This window comes from Phyllostomus discolor, chromosome 9, assembly GCF_004126475.2.
Source record: "Phyllostomus discolor isolate MPI-MPIP mPhyDis1 chromosome 9, mPhyDis1.pri.v3, whole genome shotgun sequence".
Classification (NCBI taxonomy): domain Eukaryota; kingdom Metazoa; phylum Chordata; class Mammalia; order Chiroptera; family Phyllostomidae; genus Phyllostomus; species Phyllostomus discolor.
In genome coordinates, this window is record NC_040911.2 from 96,150,525 (window position 1) to 96,166,572 (window position 16,048).

Sequence of the window (16,048 nt, forward strand, 5' to 3'; positions counted from 1 at the left end):
AAAGACGATGTTTTTTACATAAATTCTTACCTTCTGTTGTAGATTTATGTAATGGAAGTTAATCTTGAGCTGTCATTTCTGTGTGATTTTGGGGGGCATCGGTAAAGCATATTATGCAATTTTGAAATATCACATGTATATGCTTTAAAATGTGACTGACTTGTTAGTAGCCAATTTGAAATTTCTCATGGGTGTGTTTACTGTTGGAATGAGCAGATGAGGTCATTAAGGGTATGATAAAAACTTGTTGAGGGGGGACTTTTGTATTAAGCAATAGCAAATGTGATTTTATTTAAAGTCAGATTTTATGTACACAATCACATTCTTTTTTTTTTTTAATGGGTTTTTTTTTAATCCTTTTTTTTTTAAGGTTTTATTTATTTATTTATTTTTAGAGAGGGAAGGGAGGAAGGGGGGAGAGAGAGAGAGAGAGAGAGAGAGAGAGAGAGAGAGGGAGAGAGAGAGAGAGAGAGAGAGAGAGAGAGATTGAGATTCAATGTGCGGTTGCTGGGGGTTCTGGCCTGCAACCCATGAATGTACCCTGGCTGGGAATCGAACCTGGGACACTTTAGTTCCCAGCCCGCGCTCAATCCACTGAGCTATGCCAGCCAGGGCCACAATCACATTCTTTATAAGCACTTTCCAAATTTGCTTGAGGAGCACTTCTGGGAGACATTAATATGTGTTTGAGAAAATTAAAGTCTTGGAGGAGTCCCACTGTTGGGATGTGTGTTAAATTTGTTTAAGTTAGTATTCTCTAAATTTGTTGATCAAAAGCCCCTTTTAAAGCATGCCTATGAATATCATATTGAACATCAGCTGGTTGCTTTTAGTATTAATTGTACTTGTTTTCAGAAATTATGTATGTATGCAGACATCTCTGTCTGCTAATGATTCTGATTAATGTTAGCTGGAAAATATCCTACAGTTTGAGAATTAAACATCTAATGTAAATTCGGGAAATATCCCTTAGAAAGCACTTCTAAACCCAGGGATTTATCTTAGTAGTTTGAACTGTTCTTTCAAGGAAGAAGACAAGGTGGGGTCATAATTTGCCAGCCTTTAAGCAGGGAATTATTTCAGGTACTTATCTAGTCATGCACACAGGTTAATTTTTAAAATTTTATTTTCAGGGACCTGGAGATTTAGATAACCTAGATGCTATCCTTGGGGATCTGACTAGTTCTGACTTTTACAATAATTCTGTGTCCACAAATGGGAGTAATTTGGGAACCAAGCAACAGGTGCTTCACGGAACTAATTCTTTGGGTAAGAAAGATTGAGTTTTATTCTTGCTGTCTTTTAGACTTTTCTGTACACTTGTATGTACTGTAACATTAAGAATAAGGGTCCAGCTGGCATATAGGACATCAAAATGCGTATTCTGCCTCTCAGTTTCTGACTCTAATTTGTAATCATGTGTTTTAAAAAAACTTGTGGGACATTTTTCTACTTTTAAAAAATTTCCCATTTCTAACTGATGGTGTTAGTAGTCACAGCACTTACAGGAAAATGTTAATCTTTGGTTGGCCCAGACGAGTAGTAGCTGTGAGGCCATGTATCTCCCCGGGCACAGAGAATTGGAGGAGAAGGCGGCCACAACTGTAGCTCGAAACCTGCCCTTTGACACTCACCGCGTCTTGTCGTGTCATTGTGAGACCTTTCTCCTTTGGTGTTTGCCAGTTCTCACCTAGCCGCTTCCATAGCCTTGTCCTTCCTTGTCTGCCATTTTAATAAAGATATATATATATCAGTTGAAAAACAATAATTCACAATTATCTGAATGGTTTATTTCTTGTTTGATTAGAAGGCAATAGATCTGGTTACACTTCATTGTAAAATTTTAAACAGAAGCCGTTTAATAAGTAGACATATGGGAAGAACCTTCAGGAATTTAAACATTGGTAATATTTTCAGTATTAAGTGAAACAGAATAGGAGTTAACCACATCAGGCTACAAGTCACTGCCCGTTACTTCAGCCAACACTGAGACTCTCGTTTCTACTTTGTTTGGAATATGAGGTTGGGTGGTGGTGGGTTTTTATTTATTTATTTTTTTTTGGTACTTAGTGTTTATGTTGTAAAGGAAGATAGTGTTTGTTTAATAAGAAAGACATTCTTGGGTGGGTGGTATTAGCATTTATGCCTTTTATTTGATTACTTATGCACCGAACCATCAGAGGATACCTGCATGTGTTGTGCTTCTGTGTTTTCAACAGGGTTGAGGAGTCCACAGTCTGTGCAGCCCGTTCGGCCTCCGTACAGCCGCGCGGTGTCTCTGGACAGCCCTGTGTCTGTCGGCTCAAGTCCTCCCGTGAAGAATGTCAGCGCTTTCCCCATGTTACCAAAGCAGCCTGTGTTGCCTGGGAATCCAAGAATGATGGATAGTCAGGAAAACTATGGTTCAAATATGGGTATGTTATTTCTAATTAGTATTTGTGAATAAAATTCTCTTTTGGGAAAAGCAAATTTAACACCTAAAGCCATTTAAAGAACTTGGTTCATGTAATAGGTTTTTGAATAAAAGTAGCATAATGTTTCTTTCATAATTATTTGCTTCATTTATTCTGTGTCTTGGTTATTTAAACTCTTAAGGAGGCTTTTGGTCTCAGACATTTTCTAACCTGTAATGAATACATAGTAGCCCATAAAAAATTATTCTTAGGATGATAAAGCACTTTTTTCTTTTTTTGTGGTCATGGCTGATGTTGTGTATAAATGACCATACCTATATGATACAAGAAAGATTTCATTATACTATGGAGAAGACCCAACCATTTCTACCTGTTGTAGGTGGGCCAAACAGAAATGTGACCGTGAATCAGGCTCCTTCTGTGGGAGACTGGGGCTTACCAAACCCAAAGGCCGGCCGAATGGAACCTATGAGCTCACCCGCCATGGGAAGACCAGGAGTGGATTATAATGCTTCTTTACCCAGACCTACGTTGGGCGGCTCGATGCCCACCTTGCCTCTTCGGTCCAATAGCATTCCAGGTGCAAGACCAATGCTGCAGCAGCAGCAGCAGCAACAACAGCAGCAGCAGCAGCAGCAGATGCTTCAAATGCGTAAGCATCCCCTTCACAGCAAAGAAAATTAGATGTTGTGGGGTAAATTTTGCTATTGGATTATTTAAAAAATTTATTCTTTCTTGTTCCCCCAGGGCCTAGTGAAATTCCCATGGGAATGGGTGTCGGTCCTTACAGCCAAGCAGCACCATCGACCCAACCGGGTTCCTGGCCCGACGGCATGTTGTCCATGGAACAAAGTCTCCATGGGGCTCAAAACAGGTGGGGGTTTACTATGTGGCTCTGTAGAAAATGTTAGCATTGGGTTATCCAGAAAATGATCAGAGCACAGGAACAAGCCTGAAAGAGAACAAGACAGACTCTCTGAAATTAGGTACTTCGTGGGCACCTGGGCATTTCTTGGGATAATTGTATGTGAAAACAAGGCCGAGGCGAGGCCATGATGGTGGCTCTCGCAGGAGAAGGGAGGAAACGGAGCTGCGTGGTTCAGCTGCCAGGACTCCTAAGAGGTCAGACCCGAGAGCCTCCCTCCGAGGTGGCTGTCTCTCGATGTAATAATCCTCCTCCGTGAGGAGGGGGTAAATTTGTACCGTTTTTACAGATAAATGGTGTTCAGAAGATAAGTCTAGTTTTTATGGAAAGTTACTTTTTCAGGATTGGATAAGTCACCATTTTTAAAAAGACATTCCAGGGATGTTGGTGATGGTGAACTATAGCACTCTTTTTTGTAAAAGAACGATGGTGGATTATGTTTATATTTCATTTTTCTTTAGCGTGGCCAGTAAGTCATTTGCGTGGAGGCGGCTGCCTGTCAATGTCAGTTCTAACTTGAATGCTATAATAAATTAAGCTAAGAAAAAAGGAATTGATCTATTGAGTAGTCAGTGATATGATCACATGAATTTATTAACTTGAGTGCTTCCCTACCCAGTAGAGAACAATTAGTTTCATCACTGGATTTTTCAGAGGTAGGAGAAATGTCTAGCTCCATGCCTTTGTCATGTGTTGGAGAGCTGGGGCACCTTGCTGTGGGCGTTTGTATTGTGCTCATCAGTACATGAGCTCTGTGGGCCAAGTGTAACAAAAAGTTACTTTGGGAGAATCTCAGGCTTAGTTCATTGGTAGTGCCACCTTGCTGTCCTTTTTCCTGTTTTTTTTTATTTTTTATTTTTTCCTCTCAACTTACTTGACTATTTCCCCCTCTAGTCTTGTAGGACCTTGAAAATTGCACTCCTCCTTCTCTGCTGTGCTTCAAATACCTGGGGGTCTAGCAGTTAGATTTTGGTGGTGGGAGAGGTGAGGCCTAAGCTAAATATGGTGGTTGAAGATGGCCTGGTGAGTTTAAATTGTGGGCCTTAAATTTAAGTTGATACCATTTGCTAGACTCTGTTACCTAGTTCATTATTTATGCTTACAGTGTTTAAGTTATTTTTGCACATTAAAATATTGCGTGTGGTTATTTTTTTTTAAGAGGAATAGCACCATTGAGATTGATTGCAAGTCTCTTTTTAGGCCACTTCTTAGGAATTCCCTGGATGATCTCCTTGGGCCACCTTCTAACATAGAAGGACAGAATGATGAAAGAGCATTACTGGACCAACTGCACACTCTCTTGAGCAACACCGATGCCACAGGCTTAGAAGAAATTGACAGAGCTCTGGGCATCCCTGAACTTGTGAATCAGGTAGGTAGCAGGGATGGGGAGAAAGCAGTGTGTGTGTGCACGTCTCGGGAGCCGTGCACAAGGCTGGCTGTCGTCTTTTCTGTTTCTGCCTTCGTGTGTACCAGCATTAAATCGAGGAAATACGCTTTATTAGAAGTGATGCTGCTTCCAGCAACCTATCATTTTATAAAGGTGTTAAATTTTAGGCAACCATAGAAATGATCCAATAAAATTACCATGTAGTTTTAAAAATGATGCTTTTTACTTAGGCTAATTAAGAGTTCTCATTTTTATTTTACTTATTTTTAAAAATTTTAAAATTAGTTTACATAAGAGTCCTTATTTTTATAATTACCTCTCTTTACTGCCTAGCCAATGGTGTGTATTCTGAGGAGGAAGCTTTTTATTATGTTAAACAAAACCCATCTATAATGGTAAATATGTGATTATCCCAGCACCATCATCTATTCATAGTTACTTCTGCATCCTTATGAAAACATACTATTCACAAATCTGTGTGTTTGAAACAGGCACCATATTTTGTTGTGTATAATGAGCACTTTTTTGCTTAAAATTTTTAGGGAAAAATAACGCATCATACATGAGTATAATGATTACATACCATGGGTATAACAACCCTGTGTATAGCGTGCACAAAAACGTGGGTGCACTTTACCCACGGCAAAATGGAGTATGTTTTGTAGTGACTGTGTGATTGAAAGGATGTGGAGCGGGAGGCTGGTTGGGTTTGTGCATTCAGGGATAAGCAGGAGAGATCCTTAAGGGTTTCTCAGTCCTTGTTGGGGAAGCAGATGTGCACAAAATACATGGTGTGAATGAGCAAGTCACAGAACCACTGCTGTGCGTGATTATTCTCTTAAATCTTTGCCAGGCGGATGGGCAACAAGAATCTTGTTTTAAATTGTATTTCTTTGATTTGCAAGATTGAACGTATTCTGCATTTTTTTGGCCATTTAAATGTTTTGAAGTAGTTTTCTGCTGGGATTTTTATTTTATTTGCAATAATACTTTATGTTTAGTTATTGATTTATTTGTTGATTCTTTCACTTAACAAGTATTTGTCTTCTTTGTGCCAGTCAGTCTTTTATTAGAGGCTGAAGAGTCATAGTGATCAAATTAGTTCCTGCTCCCAAAACGTGCCTCCCACTGGGCAGGGCAGACATCAGGCAAGGAACCACACAGTTGGAAGTAGGCATGGTGTGATAGCAGTTTTGAGAAAAGGATATAATACTGTGAAACTGTATCGTAGAGGGGCCTTTTCTTAATGGGCATGGAATGTCAAATTTTTCCTCTAAAAAGTCTTGTTTGAGCTGTGATTTGAAGGATGACTATTAACTTATCTAATATATTGCAAATACTTTTTCTAGTTTCTTTTTAGTGGGAGTTTGTAGTTTTGTTCTTCAGTTTCAAAATGCTTGTGTTTTCAGACCCAAGATGATGAAATAAAGAATAACTGGGGACTTACTTGAATGGCCAGAAAGACTTTTTTCTGGGGAGATGACATGTAAGCTGACACCTGAAGGAAGAGAAGGGGCCAGCTCTGCAAACAGCTAGGGGAAGAACATTCCAGAAGAAGTAGAGCTAACTCAAAGGTTCTTTAGCAGGACAGAGCTCGGGGGGTCCAGAAGGAGGGCAGAGAGGGACTGGTATGCGATTATGCTAGAGAGACAAAGGTGGGGGGCGCAAAACCATCCTCTGAAGGAGTCTGGGGTTTTCCTGCTGCATTGGGGCGCCCTGGAAGATTTTAAGCAGGAGAGTGATGAGACCTTTCCTTTTAAATTAATTTTTTATTTTTAGCAAAGTAGTCTTTGTAACTTAAAAATACAGTGATACAGAATATACTTACTCAAGAACCACGGTCATTTACTTCACTCAGGGGTAGTGAAACTCAGCTGTTTACTTGGGTGATATTTCTGAGTACTGTGCTTTATGGAGCTGTTTCTTTTTATCAACTTCATTCTGTATCTGTTGCATTCCTGATATAATAGTTGACACATTTATAGTCTCTCATCTGAGAACCTTGGGGTCAGATGTGCTTTGGATTTAGGAATTTTGGATTTTAGAAAGGTAAATGATACATGCATATGACACATTACATGGTACCCCTGGTAGAGTCTTGAGCAATACTATAGTTTTGGGCCATAGCCAGTGATCAAACATGTTAATGCTTCTGCAGCAAGATACATAAATAGGCACACTAAGTGGGGTATATAGAGATTATGTGTTTCTTCCTATAAATTCAGATCAGGTTTTACTTGTTAAATACATTTGGTGCTAATAAAAATTGTTTTATTTTTTAAGCTTTACTGGGTATTTAGAATTTCAGATAAATTGTGGGTTGGTTTTTATCCCCCTTGCCCCAATGTGCACTCACACCCCTGTAGCTCCTACATACACATGGGCTGTCTTTATACCTCCGGTATAATTACACCTTTTGTTGAATAGGTAGTCGATATTTACATTATTTTGACTCATTACTGATTTCAGATATAGTTTGTATAGGGTTGTGTGTGTGTGTGTGTGAATTAATTGCCTTTCTTAAAAGACTTTTTAAATTTTTATTTTTAGAGAGAGGGGAAGGGAGGGAGAAAAGATGGAGCGAAACATCAATATGTGGTTGCCTCTTTCACGCCCCTATTGGGGACCTGGCCTGCAACCCAGGCATGTGTCCTGACTGGGAATTTAACTGGTGACCCTTTGGTTTGCAGGCTAGTGCTTATTCCACTGAGCCACATCAGCCAGGAATAATTGCCTTTTTAAAAATTTGCTTTGTTGTCTATACACTCACTGCTATTTTTCTCCAGGTACTCCAACAGAAGTACAAAATTTCTCTTATTTTTTTCTTCACATGTTCACACGCTTCAATTCCTTCTTTCTTTCCTATAGTCCTCTTTCCTAAGCCCCTCTGTTTTATTCGGCCCTTGAGAGGCAGGTCTGGTGATTAGTAATTGTCACTCTTCTCCTATGTTGGTGCCCCAGTTCTTGAATCCTAGGTCATTTTCCTTTTTGATTTACTCTTTGGGTTTTTTCAAACACAATTTCTGTTACCTTCTTCATCTCTGCTGCATGAGATCCAATGTTTTAGGTCCTTGTATGTTTGAAAATCCCCCCACCCCCTGCACGCCTGGCTGTGTATTAAATTCTAGGTCGAAAGTGATTTCCTGTCTGGGAAGAAGTCTGTATTTTTCTGGCATCCACTGTTGCCCAGTCTGACCCCTTTTCTGCGTGTGTGAGACCTATTTATTCCCTTTGGAATTACTCTTCTCTCCGAAGAGAAGGTACCCTTTGGAACCTTTCTTCTCTCCGAAGTTGCATGAGGCCCTATCTGGTATGGGTCTTGTTTCATTCATTCTGCTGTGTTAGACACACAGATACTTCTTTTGATTGGGGGCATTTTCTTGTATCATTTTAAAAATAAATTTATCTCTCCTGTTTTTCTTTCTTTCTAGGATGTCTGTTGACATGTTGGGTGTTGTGTTGATTCTCTGTATGTGTTTTTTTTTTAATCTTTGTTTTTAAGTTACTTTGTACTTGTAACTTGAGGCACTAATGTTGGAAGTATCAGCATCAAATATCTGCTGACCCTGAACTGTCTCTCTGTATTTAAGAACGATGTATTAAAAAGCAGGATCAGTCTTATTTAAGGACTCCCCAAATTGCAGCATGTAGACTTGTGGGCACCCTTGCCCTCCACTCTCACTACATGGTTTTTCTAGAGACGGTCCTCCATTTCTTGCCTGGAATTTTTTTATTGCCTGGTTGCATTTTGGGAGCTGGGCTAGAGAAGCAAGTTGATGATCCCATAGTGTTAAGGTGTACCATTCTATTAGCAGTTATAAATATATAAGATTTCCTGTTTCCAGTCTCTGTCCTGCTCCTGCCCTTTGCTGTGCTTGGTGTCCCTGAATCCAGGCCCTTGGGGGAGTAGATAGAAGGCACAGCTATTCGGCTGTGTGGAGCTGGGGAGCAGGCTGAGGGAAGGGAGGGAGCTGGCCCCCTTGCTCTACACTCAGACTCCTGAGCGGCCGCCTGTGAGGGCGTGTGCCTGACCCTCTGCTGTCCCAGGGAAGGCTCCCATCAGCGCTCGTGTGAGAGGTCCGCTCAGTGCTCGCTCAGTGCTCAGGCTCACGGGTCTCAGTTTCTCTGCTCTTTTGAGTTCCTGGGTTGGCCAAAAAAGCCCATAAGGTTTCTTTCCCCATAAAATAAAAGACATTTTTCTTTTCACCAATAACTGTTGACTTGGATATTTTGAGTATGTCAGCCATCTCCCATGTGGTATAACAGTGATTGATCTCAAGGTCTCGATTTGATTGCTCCCAGCTTCAAACTGGCTACCTGACCATGGAGCATCATCCAGTGAGAAATCTCCAGCATGAAACTTCGCCAACCTCTTTTGACATGTTTGAATGCTATAGCATCTTCTCCATACACCGCACAAATCTTCTTTTGCATTTCTGTTGTGTTTTTACCTTTCTTGAAATAATAAACATACTATGCTGAAAATATTGCATATTTTCTTCCATCTTCAATATTAAAATGGCTACACAAAAATTCAACAATTTTGGTATTTTTTTACAGCACCCTGATATGACAGCTGCCATAATACAATCTAACAGAATTGTTTTGAATGAAATTAAAATAGCTAAGCTCTACTAAATCTTACGGAAAAACCTAACCCAACTTTTTTGGCCAACCCAGTGCTTCACCTTTCACTTTCTGTCTTTCAGGTGCCCACTGAACAATTGGATCTCCTTAGCCTTTCTTACTCTCATTGTTCAGTGGATACTGTTCACATTATTTGCTATTATTTTAGTAGGGTTAGCAAGAGAAAGTTGGTAAATGTGCATGATCAGTCTGCCACGTTAGACTTAGAGTATTTTTTACTGTATAAGTTTTCTTTATGAAAACATATGGCAGCCCTGACTGGTGTGGCTCAGTTGGTTGGAGTGTTCTCCTGAAAACGAAAGGGTTGCGGGTTTGATTCCCGGTCAGGGCACATGCCTGGGTTGCGGTTCAGTCCCCATTTGGGGCACGTGTCAGAGGCAGCTAATCAATATTTCTCTGTCACATCAGTGTTTCTTTCCCTCTCCCTCTCTCCCTCCCTTTTTCTCTAAAATCAGTAAGCATGTTTTTGAGTGAGGATAACAGGAATAAGAAGATACTACAGATTGCTGTCTGAAGAAGGGAATTGGTGTGATGGGACAGTGTAGAAGCACAGATGCCAGTTACTACAAGAGCCTGAATGGTGTCTTGGAAAAGGTTGTGGCAATGGAATGAAGGAAAGAATTCACCATATGATAAGGAGGCAAAACTGATGGGACTTGGTGGACTATGTAAGCGTGCACGTACATGCACATGCTTTTCAGGGAGAATGTGAAGAGCTGAAATTGCTGGCTTTTAGTTCGGGATGGATAGAGATGCCGTGTATTGTAATATAGGAGAAATTGGACGAGAGTCAGGCTTTTGCATGAGAGGCTATTAGGAATCATAACCGTTTTCTGCATGTTACGTTTGAGATGCCTGAGACACCTAGGTAAAGATGTTAAGTAGGCATATGTATAAGTAAAATTGGACTTCGGAGACATTTGAGCCAGAGACAAAATATTTGGCAGTTGTTGCTAGTGGATGAGAACATCGAAGCAGAAAACGGAGTGAGAGAAAAGAAGAGGGCTGGAACTCCCTCATGGAGAGGCAAGGCGGGGGGAGAAAAGCCAGTGGGGTCCAGTATGCTTCCAGGCAAGCCTCGGTGAGGGTGTGCGCTGCACACATGGCATTCTCTGTCTGTGGATAAGAATATACGGGTGAATGCAGTACCTGACAGGTTCTTCTTAGCATGGCAGACTCTTTCCTCCTTTAGAATATTTAAGAAAAATTGTTAAATTTATTTTTAGAGCGATGGGAAGGGAGGGAGAAAGAGTGGGAGAGAAACATCAACTGGTTGCCTCTTGTATGTACCCCAATCGGGGACCACGTGCCCTGACTGGGAATCGAACCAGAGACCTTTTGCGTTGCGGGATGTCACCTAAACAGCTGAGCCACACTGGTCAAGATGCCTTCAGAATTTTTATTTGTACTATTGTTGTACTATTTATTTATTTGTCACATGTTGGACATTATTTGGTACACATCCTTGGTAGGAGTGATGCCTGGGACATAACAGGTTCTTATAAATATATACTGCCCACCACCAACAAATAGTAGTGGGTGACTACCTTTAGGTGAGTATATTCCAGGGGCTGTGAGCCTTTGTTAATTTACAAGCCTCCACCAAAATCACTTTTGCAAACTTCAACAGCATTCTTTTAAAATTACATTAGAATTCATTGAGCATAGTATTTCTCCAGGTACTTAATATATTGCAGACACTGGGCTCAGAAAATATTTCAGTGTCTATTTTTGTGAAACCTTGTGCCAGGCCACCAGGACACAGCTGTGAAAAGATGGGACATGGTTTGTGCCCTCATGGGACTTCAGATAATAAACTTGGTTTTGCTTTTGGAACTCCGCAATGTCATTGTTCACATACATTAACTTGCCTTTTACTTCCTTTAGAGCATTTGATGTCAGTTGCTTTCCCAGATGTGCCTCACAGTTCATTTATGTGTTTGATGTTTAAGGGACAAGCTTTGGAGCCCAAACAGGATGTTTTCCAAGGCCAAGAAGCAGCAGTAATGATGGATCAGAAGGCAGCCTTGTATGGGCCGACGTATCCAGCGCAGGGGCCTCCGATGCAAGGAGGCTTTAATCTTCAGGGACAGTCACCGTCTTTTAACTCGATGATGAGTCAGGTGAACCAGCAAGGCAGTTTCCCTCTCCAGGGAATGCACCCTAGGGCCAACATCATGAGACCTCGGACCAATACCCCCAAGCAACTTAGAATGCAGCTTCAGCAGAGGCTGCAGGGCCAGCAGGTAACCAGTCACATGCTCTCCCTTGGCTGAGGTGGCTTGGGCTTTGGCCCCTCCTCTTCAGTTTTCAGATTGTACTTCGGAGCTCTTGTCACTGGCTCTCTATCCTTGCCAACTAGCAAAATTCCTTTTGGTTTCATTTCTGTGTAACATTTTATTTGTGCAGATAGTTTCTTGTTAGGGTGTGGTACGCTAGAATTCGATTCCTTTTTATAAGAACATTCTGTTGTAAATGGTTAAAAAGGTTAAAAAGTCAGTGTTATAGAGGATTGCTCTTGGGTGAGAAGAATATTTCTTGATGACTTTGTAGTCCTTGAGGTAAATAACCTCTTTTTAAAAACAGTTCTTAATAGTACTAACAAAATATTTAAGCCATTTTGATTTCAGCATTTTTGTTTTTTTAGATTTTAGATTTTAGATTTTTTTCGGTTTTGTTTGTTTTTAGAGAGAGGGGAAGAAAGGGAGAGCAACATCATTGTGTGATTATCTCTCGCACGCTCCCTACTGGGGACCAGGCCTGCAACCCAGGCATGTGCCCTGACTGGGAATCGAACCAGTGACCCTTTGGTTTGTAGGCCGGCTCTCAATCCACTGAGCCACACCAGCCAGGGCAGCATTCTTTTTATGGAATTTCTGCTTTCTATATGTTTTCTAAAACTTGAGCTCTTTTAATATGCCAAGATAAGACATATTTTTCTCATCCTTTGCTTAATCTCCAAGAAATACTTTAATCTTATTTACATTGTTTACATCTTGGGTGTGCTGAGTTATACAGTGCCAGGCAGAATGAACCATATAAATAGGCAAGTGTGAGTGAGTTTAGAATCCAGTGAGCCAGAGATGCTTCTAGTGCATGAATAGTCCTAAAAGTCAGTTTAGGGCTCAGGAAATGCTGTGTTAATGTGCTCATGGTATCGTTTTACATTTTATCGTTTCTTCCCAATGAAATTTATCTGGGAAGAGATAATGTTAGTCTGACCAACTAAAGCTGTTTCCCCAATGGCCTAAATAATCCCAGATAACATCTGACTTCATAAATCTTTTGAGTTCCTATTGTAGATATTTTTTAAGTTGCAAAATTACACTTTCATGTTTTTCTTCTGATGCCAGACAATAAAGTTTCAAATGCTTGCTAGCCCAGAACTTTTCAGCATGAACATTTTGAAGCGTGGGAAGTGTACTGGTTCAGCTTAGATGTGACTTAACCACGTTAATGGGTTTGGAAATATCATCGTGACTTCACTGGGTGGGCTGAGGATTTGGGAAGCTGTTTAGGGCTCATTAACATGTTCCACTGCATCCTAACTAATCTGTTTCTCTCCAGTTTTTAAATCAGAGCCGCCAGGCACTTGAAATGAAAATGGAAAACCCCACTGCTGGTGCAGCTGCAATGATGAGGCCCATGATGCAGCCCCAGGTGAGCTCCCAGGTGAGAACAAGTGTCTGTATGTTCAGTTCCACTGCTCTCTGCCTGGCACAGAGTCTGAGGCAGCCTGTGGTTGGCTTTCAGTAAATGTTAAAGTAATTCCTAGTTTCTTGTGTAAGAAACCATCCCATGGTCCCATCACACTTTCTCATTCTTTTCTCTTGCTGGTGACTGGGAAGAATCAGAAGAGGAGATGTTTTTTTTTTTATAAACACTACTGAATTGTGTTTTATAAATTAATTCCCACTTGTGATCAATTGCCATGTTGTAAAAACGGCTATCACTTTTTAGGAATTTAAGATGATCTATAAACTTTTCTCTGTTTGGATTATGAAACCATATGCTCTCTGGGTAACACCTGAAATTGAAAGAACTATAAAGAAGAAAGTAAACCTTCCTCTCAGTGATAACCCGAGATGGCCTGTTTCCCACAGTGGGAGGGATGATACTAAAGTTCTGTCCCTCCAATCCAAGGTGGAGACTGTCATTAAGGTATTTTCCTTAATGCGAATGAGGCAGGTGATAACATGAAATCCTTTACCGTGGTCTGAAATATTCATAATTGTTGTTATTAAAAAACAGCTGTGAAAATGCCCAGTTTTCAGTGTCTTAGGTCCACTTTGAACTACTGATTTTTTCAGTGCTTCAGACTTTGAAGTCTGTATTTTCTTGATAATCAGACATCCTGTGTAAGCTAAGCTAGGGTGCCCTCCAAAGAGATAAGGAAAGTTTGCCTTTGGAGATGCTCTCTCCCAGCTGGGGGAGCACAAGCCAGCTTCCCTGTTCAGTGCTTTGGTCATGTCACCTCCTGACCCCCCTCCACACAGCTTCTCCTTGCCGTCTGTCCCCCTTTCAGAAGGGTTAAAGAAACGATAAGACCTGGGGTAGATTGCCGCTCCCCTCTTGTTTCAAATCCCCTTCTCCCTAATACACTCTCAGTCTGCCCTCTTTCATCTTGTAGTTTTATGTCATAGTTTCTGAAAAGTTTGTCCTCAAAATGTACCTGTCGATACCCTCTCACTTTGAGGGGTTTTTTCTATTTAACGCTTGACAGTTGTCTGGTTATGTCTCTTGACCCCAAATCATTTCTAGGTTCCTAGGGACTCTGCACATCTTCACCCCCTACCTCCTCTAGTAGCCAGAAAGCCTTTACAATGTGAGAATTGTACTTTTCCCCGTTTTTTGCAATTACAGAGAAGGGGGTACTGTATGCATGAAATCAGCTGGCTATTACACAAATACGTGTGTAATTGCATTCTTCTTGGGTGTTAGCAGGGCTTTCTTAACGCCCAGATGGTGGCCCAGCGCAGCAGGGAGCTGCTAAGTCATCATTTCCGACAGCAGAGGGTGGCGGCGATGATGATGCAGCAGCAGCAGCAGCAGCAACAGCAGCAGACCCAGGCCTTCAGCCCACCCCCCAACGTGACCGCATCCCCCAGCATGGATGGGGTTCTGGCGGGGCCCGCCATTCCACAGGTTCCACCCCAGCAGTTTCCATACCCACCAAACTACGGTAAGTTGGACAGTGGAAGTGTCTGCCTCAGAGGATACTTTTACTCAAGACATGAAATTCACTAGCTCTGTTGCATATTAAAAACAAATGAAAATACCGTTCACTCCCTCTTCACAAAAAAGTGAGATTAATTAAAAATAACAAAAATGCCTCCTGCATTGCACAGGTAATTGTAATTGAGGTAGATGATCTGTCACCATTGAGTATTTTTTTTCAGGTTTGTTTTTCCTGCTCTCCACGTCTTAATTTGGAAGAAAGACCACCAGGTGTTCACCCCCCAACATGTCTCTATAGTCTCCAGATGCTTGGTTGAGTCAGTGAGAGTGGTGTTTGTGTGAGCTTTTGAATTCTTGTTTTGGTGACTGACACGTTAATTACAATACTGCATATACCTCTCGGGGTGGTAGCAGTATCTACTAGGGAGATGACATTTTAGAATGCACTCCTGCCAGCCAGGACAACAGCTCTTCTGCCCTCGAAAGAGGGACAGAGTGATGTGAGTTGGGTAACATGGAGTCCCTTTTATACAGAAAGCTCAAGGAAATAACTACCCTTCAAGTGATCTTCTCAGTGTGTTTTTCTACAGTAAGTCTCTCACTCTAGTTGGCATCTTGGTGAGAAGCAAGAATAACCGGCAGGCAGCATCCTGTAGCACTTTGTGTCTTAGACTTCTCACCTCCCCCGCCTTTAAAAAATAACCTAAAATTACTATAGAAAGCCAATAGTCTGAGGAGGTAGCATTTGAGCATTGTAATTTTTTTTTCTTCTTTCTTTTTGCAAGGGATGGGACAACAACCAGATCCAGCCTTTGGTCGAGTATCTAGTCCTCCCAGTGCAATGATGTCATCAAGAATGGGTCCCTCCCAGAATCCTATGATGCAGCACCCTCAGACCGCACCTGTGTATCAGTCCTCAGAAATGAAGGGCTGGCCATCAGGAAACCTGGCCAGGAACAGGTGAGTAACAGGGACTTTTAAGTCATTCATATCCTATGCCAAAAGTTTAGGAAATCTCCACATGTTTGAGTTAAGTCTGTTTGAATGGAGAGATCAAAAGGCCTGGGTTCATTTTAGAAAGTGTTATTTGGCTCATCCATTTCGTGAATCCTTCCTACCATGCCTGTATCCATGAGACCATTGAATACAGACAGCTTTGAAAAATAGAGGGCAGACTGTCAGGGGGTTTCTTCGCTCATGTTGTTCTTTGCTGAATACAGTGACACTTGGCAAAACCGCGATAGTCTCTGTGTGCATGTCCTGTGTTACTGAAGTGACCCAGGAGGTAATCTCACACTTCCTTTGCAGTTCCTTTCCCCAGCAGCAGTTCGCCCACCAGGGGAGTCCTGCGGCGTACAGCATGGTGCACATGAATGGCAGCAGCGGTCCCATGGGGCAGATGAATGTGAACTCCATGCCCATGTCTGGCATGCCCATGGGCCCCGATCAGGTATGGGGGTCTATTCCTTCCTTTCTCAGGGGTTTTTTCTTGTT

The 16,048-nt window shown here is 41.5% G+C and overlaps 1 protein-coding gene across 14 annotated transcripts in view; it reads left to right on the forward strand.

Annotated features, from left to right (window-relative positions):
• The window catches only part of NCOA3 (nuclear receptor coactivator 3), a 96,571-nt gene that overhangs the window by 76,834 nt on the left and 3,689 nt on the right, over positions 1-16,048 (forward strand). For 5 of the 14 annotated variants that reach the window (XM_036009934.1, XM_036009937.1, XM_036009936.1 and 2 more), the window contains 10 exons: positions 1,134-1,269; positions 2,217-2,414; positions 2,794-3,066; positions 3,162-3,288; positions 4,540-4,711; positions 11,329-11,622; positions 12,944-13,048; positions 14,318-14,558; positions 15,340-15,514; positions 15,863-16,004. In XM_036009934.1, the coding sequence (XP_035865827.1) occupies positions 1,134-1,269; positions 2,217-2,414; positions 2,794-3,066; positions 3,162-3,288; positions 4,540-4,711; positions 11,329-11,622; positions 12,944-13,048; positions 14,318-14,558; positions 15,340-15,514; positions 15,863-16,004 (1,863 nt within the window). The remainder of the gene's footprint in view (positions 1-1,133; positions 1,270-2,216; positions 2,415-2,793; positions 3,067-3,161; positions 3,289-4,539; positions 4,712-11,328; positions 11,623-12,943; positions 13,049-14,317; positions 14,559-15,339; positions 15,515-15,862; positions 16,005-16,048) is intronic. The other 9 variants (XM_028524721.2, XM_036009944.1, XM_028524719.2 and 6 more) reach the window with 7 other exon arrangements.